The following is a 6571-nucleotide window of genomic DNA, read 5'->3' as shown; positions in this document are numbered from 1 at the left end:
GACACTAGCGCTCGAAATTTAACCGTAGGTCACATATTCTACTCGCATACTTGTGCCCGGACTTGTGTATGTGTGGAGGAACTTGATAACAAGGGTGTACTACTCAACAAGGCAGAGATATGCTAAAAATAGCATTGAATATAACATCATGAATAGATAAGAAATTTTGAGAACCATTATTCCCCAAGTGCATGGATGTCTAGCTCCACGCGTGCGGCAAGATCCATGCAAACCAGTTAAGGGTGGGCTTTTCAAATGAGTGCCAATCCTTAATGTGGAAAAGCTTGTTTGCATTATCATCATGCATCGCTCCCTCTCTCAGAGAGACACAGAGGCGCATGTAATGGCTTCTCAATTAGTTACGTCGTTACAAGTTCTTTTATAGTGCATGTCACGCCCGTTTAGACTTGGGCGGGCACATTGCATTATTAGCGACAACACTCCCCCTTACTGCGTGTGACCGCACAAGAGGGTTGTGTGTATATGCAATAGAAACAGCTGCACCCCATTGTCCCCATGAAGAGGTTCATGATGCTTCGCCATCCTACGCTACATGCATAATGCATACAAGCATGAGTATGCATTTTATCCTGGATCAAGCATGACTTTAGACAATAGCATTTTTTGAAACATCTGCGTCGTAAGCCTTCGTTCTGCAACAAGAGATATAATAAGATCTTCCATAGTAGCAATGGCAGCTCTTTCCATTTCACGAACTTGCTCAATTCCACTTCTCCCCCTCAAGTGAGAGAAATGGAGTATGAGCGCCAGGCATGAGTACTCATTTGTGTAGCAATCTCCGAGATCAAGAAAGCACTTTTGAAGGCGAAGATTGCAAAGTTCATGCTTAAGCTTTACTCGAGGACGAAGAGAACATAGCGACATCACATGACACAAATCTGTAAAGAAGATCTCGTCGCGGGTAGGATCCGGTATTTCGACTTCATTGACTTGAGGAGAATCAGCAGGAAGGTGCAGAAACTCATGATACGCATCAAGTATATCAAGTGTATGAACTGAGAAGGCGACATTAATTTTGGAAAGCAGCGACATGACTGAAGCATGATTACCACTTGCTCGTCGGTTGACCGCAATGTGTGGAGAATGTAAAGCAGGGAAGGGTCGGGTGCCACCATCTGCAAGTGCATCAGATTTGTGGTCGGCAAGAGATTCAGCAATTTCAGATTGCAGCAGGAGATATTTAGGCCCATTCAAAGAAGGAGCAGCCCGACACATGGATGATACGAGAATGGAAGAGGTACATGTATCTCCTTGACTCGGCAGGAGAGAGCCTTCGCCAGGGTCTTCATGCCCAAAATTATCAGTTACTTGCAGGAATTTAACTTCTGCAACGTCTCCTCTTTGGATGGGCGGGAGGCTGGCCCACTTCATCTCTTTCCAACTGCTAGGCTCAGAGGATGAGGGCGCTTCTTCATCTTGGCGAGGTAGATATTGGGTTGGCTCAGAGGGTGCGGAATTATACTTCGCATCTTGTCCGTCTGAATCTTCGCTTTCTCCACTTGACGGTAGGAGGCTGCTCACTGCAGCTCGCAGGTTCTCATGAGGCTCAGAGGATGCGGCCTCCTTCTTCGCATCTTGTCCTTCATCTCCTTCGTTTTCTTCTTTGTCAGGCTCAGAGGATGCGGCCTTCTTCTTCGCATCTTGTCCTTCAACTTCTTTTTTTGGGGCTCAGAGGGTATGATCTGCTGCGGCCATCCACCTTGGCCTTGCACTGCAGAAATATGCGAGGGTTTTGCCGCTGCAGGGATTTCATCGCAGGCTTGTTGTCCAATTAGCAGCGTGAGAGGGAGGCAATGAAACAGTTGGCGGAAGAGAGGTGTGTGGACACCCGCAGGAGATCTCCCAACCCCGTGATACCATGTGGAAAAGCCTGTTTGCCTTATCATCATGCATCGCTCCCTCTCTCAGAGACACACAGAGGCGCATGTAACGGCTTCTCAATTAGTTACGTCGTTACAAGTTCTTTTATAGTGCATGTCACGCCGGTTTAGACTTGGGCGGACACATTGCATTATTAGCGACAACACTTAATGGTGGCCACTACGTCTGCCACTACCATGCTACCAAAACAAATGACGGCGGCGCTGGAACTGCCGGTACACTCCCATATTTTAGGAAGTTGTGATGGGCGAGAGAGAAGGGGTTTTGTTAGTAGGATGGAGGATGTGATGATACCAAGGAAAAAGAGCAAGACAGCTACTGCTGAAACTCGAGACACATATTGCATATAATGATAGATATAGTATATGAGAAAGAGGGAGATGAGGAAGATTGCGAGATCGAATAATATTATGATAGTGAGAATATTATGAGACGTGAGAGTTGATGAGGGGTGAGATGTAGAAGGAGAGGCCGTTGGTAGTTACCGCAGGCGGCGATGAGGATGCAGAGGAAGAGGAGAATGGCCTCTATGGGACTCACATGAAGATGTTGTGCCATACGTTGTATCACGCCCAACATGTAACCGCCCACTTGTAGGGCTGTCACCATTGTTAGGAACCGGTTCCGCATGCGTAAGTACCGAAGCTCCTTGTACTGATCAGGGGCTAGACCTGACATCAGCAGCGCCACTCTATATTAATGCACACTTATTTCTATGTATTTTCGAACCTCTGCCTCGTCATGAACTGATATAGTGTGTTGATGTGCTTGCTGCAATATATTGTTTAATGCATCTGATTGAACTGTAATGTCTACATCTGCCTCTGCTTGAATGTCTGCGTCTGCTTGAATGTTTACATATTTTCCAAGTGCCTCCTCATGATTAGCTACAACTGCTTGATGTGCTTGAATCTCTGCATCTTCCTGATCTGCTTGCAGAATGTCGTTATTATATATTGTGCTTGCGGGCCAGAGTTCGAGAGGGCACCGTTTCTCCTCAGAGATGTCCGAACAGATTCTGAGGCAGCTCGCTAGATTGATTCTCTACGAAGATGGGACATACTAGCATAATCGCAATGCGGTAATGATCATCAAGGCAATGTTGCAACTTAGCCCACCTCCCTGATAAGTGATCAGGGTCCGCTTTTTTGTTGTCGCTCTTTAGAGCGTTCGCGAGGGTCCTCTTCCCTGCCCACACATATATGGCAAACGAGAAGCTTGCGAGGAGCCCCATTTGAGGCATTCGCAAAGCAAGCATTGCCTGAGAAAGTGTGGGAAAGGAAGGCCAGGAGGCCCCCACTATCAGAGGCGCAGAGCGTGTGGATTATTGAGAGATTACATTAGTGATTGCATTAGTGTGTGTGTGTGTTACACAGAGAAGACAGAGAGAGAAAGATACACAGAGGTAGAGAGAGACGCAGAGATAGGTGGTTAAGTAGTTGCATTGATTCGCTTGTGTTGATCTGGTTACAACGGGGTTCTTCATATAGAAACTGAGTGGGTGTGATTTGAAGAGGTGTGGTACCTCTTGGTGTCACGAGGCATGACAACTGGATTATTTATTTATTCCAACATCCCCAAGAGTTGGGAGACGGCCAGGCAGGGTATCAACAAGATTTAAACGCTGCATGAGCAATGAGAAGATGGTTTCTGTCAGCAACAGGGTTGTCCTTATGGCAGCAGGAGGGCTTGGTGTCAACTGCATCACAGACGAAATCTTATGAAAGGACTCGCAATCACTGCTTCACCTTCATTGGTCTGCTTCATCTTCATCGCTGCTTCCTTTAATACGACCTTATAGTTGCCCGATGCAAGGCATTGCAGATGGTGCATCCATGAAGAGGGCCAAGGCTCGACTGCAAATACAGGAGCATCGTCAGAATCTGATCCCAAGGCACCAAGAAATGCAGAGATAATGTCCGCCTCTTCATTGATGGCATCATCGCATTGTTGCGACCCCAGAAGCGTTGGAACTTTTGTGGTTTCACAGACTGGGTCTTGGTCTATTAAGGGCAACTACACGGCTGGTCCATCATCTAGAAATGAAGCATGGAGAGCGTCTTCTAGTGGATTTATATGCGCCATCAGTTTGAGAGGGCAATAGAATCTTGGCCACTTCATTAATTTCGCCAAGAACAAGGGCAGCACTGTCATGGTCCTCTGCATCAAGGGTGTCCAGGAAGGTGGTTATTACTTCGTCCTCCTCATCAACATTGTGGATAGCCGCACATGAGCGGAGCAGAGAAGCCTCAGTCGGGCCAAACGGGAATCTTGGGAGGCAGCCTTCTGAGGAGTAGCAATTGCATTGGGAGGTAGCAAGAAAACATTGAGCAGGGAGGGTCTTCTTCAGTGTGCAGCAGGGGTCGTGAAATGAGATGTCAGGAGGAAGGGGCAGGGTGCGTGACAGGTTTCCCAGAGTGCAACAACTCAGGGACCCAGCGATGATACCATGTTGACAGGATGGCCCAGGAGGGCGTCCACTATCAGAGACAGCGTGGTAAGGCATTAGAGAAGTAGAGATTACATTTATGTGTGTGTTCTACATCGTGCACAGAAGGTGACGCAGGCAGTGTGTGTATAAGAGAGAGAGATATACGCAGAGATATGCGGATAGTCGGGCTTGTTTCATTCCATGATTGTGGTTACAGTTATAGGGGTCCGTGCATGGATATGAAAAGGTATTGGTATCTCTTGGTTTCTCGAGAGAGAATTCCAAAATTGCGGCACAATGTTGCTTTTGGCTTGCGAGAAGTGCGATAGCAATAGTTGCAAATGGGGACTCTGTCATAGCATTCGAAAAAATCTAGCTTTGAGATTTGTATTGCCATATTTTGATGTAGACCATCACTTTGCGGACGGTTACCATGAAGGCCATCGTCTACCACCAGTGATAGTGTCTCTACAGGCCCACATTTATGGGTCAAAATGAATTCTTCAGCAGGTGCTGAGAGTGTTGGAATAAAAAATAAAATATCACAACTGTCATGTCTCGAGAAACAAAGAGACACCAATACCTTTTCGTATCCATGCACGCACCCCTATAACTGTAACCACAATCATGGAATGAAACAAGCCCGACTACCCGCCTATCTCTGCGTATATCTCTCTCTCTTACACACACACTGCCTCTGTCACCTTCTGTGCACGATGTAGAACACACACAGTAATGTAATCTCTACTTCTCTAATGCCTTACCACGCTGTCTCTGATAGTGGACGCCCTCCTGGGCCATCCTGTCAACAGAAAGCAAAAGATGAATGAAACTTTTAGAGGTGGTGAGAAGTATAGCTAAGGCCCAGTTGGCAGCTACAAACAAAACAAAAGTGGCGGCGGCAGAGGAGAGTGTTGGCCCCAACGATCTCATGCAGGCTACAACAACATCTGCAGATCCACTCATAATTCCTTTTCTCAAAACAAACACACAAAATATACAAATTAGACGCAAAATTATTTCTTTATTTTCCACATGAGCGCACGCGTAAGACAGCAGCACGTCTCTCTCTCTCTCTCTCTCTCTCTCTCTCTCTCTCTCTCTCACACACACACACACACACACACACACACACTTCCTTATAGTCTCTCAGTACTCTCTAGCTAGTACCTATTGGCCCTTAAACGCCACAAAGTTCATTTGTCACACACAAGAAAAATTTTAAATATTGCTTGTGTGTTTTTGAGAACGAGAGATTGTGCGGCAACAAATATTGATTGTGTGTATTGTTTGAGAGAGAGAGAGAGAGAGAGAGAGAGAGAGAGAGAGAGAGAGAGAGAAGCACACCTAAGCACATGACAAAAGATGTCGGCGAATCTATTAAAAAATAAAGATTGACCATGGCAAACTAGAGAGAGTATGACTACCTATAATACGGGCACACCTACACTTAGTAATATTGATTCGCGGGGGTGGGGGGGGGGGGGGGGGGGGACAAGAAGTAGCATTTTTTTTTTGCAAAACTGACATTTTATGGAGAGTTAAGTTTGTGAACGAGGTAATGAATGAAGGTAATAACAAATGCATCAAGTATGTGCCTCTAATTTTCAAAGCTTGTCGAATTAAGGTGTATCTTGGCAGATGCCTTGGGAAAAATGAAAGCAAAAGGGGAGGTTGCACGAAGATTTTGAACTTGAAATGGATGCGTGTCCTTCAGCATGGCTGTGTCTGTGTGGCAGCTGCGGTGATGACTCAAGTCGCAGCACGAGGAGATGTAGGCACCAGCTGGCTCGCGAGGTGGCATTCGAAAGGAGGCGGATGAGAGCAGATGACACCTACAAGCGCTCTCGAGCGTAGTAGTTGAACTCAGGAAGCAGGGCAGAGATTTTGGATGTCTCAATTCAGAGCGCCAGTGACGGTTGCCATCGCCCGAATGGGTGTGTGTGTGTTCGCGCGATGAGAGAGAGAGAGAGAGAGAGAGAGAGAGAGAGAGAGAGAGACAGAACCTCGTACTGTTGTAGCTCTACAACTAAACGATCGAAAGAACCACGAGGCAGAGCGCGTGCATTGGTTGCAGCTAAGAGTATAGTGTTAAAACTTAAGCAATTGAAGGAATCTTTAAAACAAATTAATTAATGAAACGCAATAGACCCAGTATGTCTATTATCAATGTTAAGTAGAAAACTTTATAGTCTTATGCATGGACTAATCCCGGAGCTAAAAGCTATGGTTCTTTGG

At 46.2% G+C, this 6571-nt stretch overlaps 1 protein-coding gene across 1 annotated transcript; it reads right to left on the bottom strand.

Annotated features, from left to right (window-relative positions):
- Positions 1-290: 290 nt before the first annotated feature.
- LOC147453308 (uncharacterized) lies at positions 291-2053 on the bottom strand. The gene has a single exon (XM_086519144.1). It carries the CDS (start codon positions 1390-1392, stop codon positions 586-588), a length of 807 nt encoding a protein of 268 aa, XP_086375270.1. The 5' UTR covers positions 1393-2053; the 3' UTR covers positions 291-585.
- Between the last annotated feature and the right edge of the window lie 4518 nt (positions 2054-6571).

The sequence above is a fragment of the Adiantum capillus-veneris genome, chromosome 8, assembly GCF_014529385.1.
Source record: "Adiantum capillus-veneris isolate H3 chromosome 8, ASM1452938v2, whole genome shotgun sequence".
NCBI classification, from domain to species: domain Eukaryota; kingdom Viridiplantae; phylum Streptophyta; class Polypodiopsida; order Polypodiales; family Pteridaceae; genus Adiantum; species Adiantum capillus-veneris.
The sequence above is the reverse complement of the archived record's forward strand: the minus strand, read 5'-3'. Positions and strand labels throughout refer to the sequence as shown.

Coding starts and splice junctions, on each gene's coding strand:
- LOC147453308 (XM_086519144.1), bottom strand. CDS start 1,392: ATGAAGTGGGCCAGCCTCCCGCCCATCCAAAGAGGAGACGTTGCAGAA.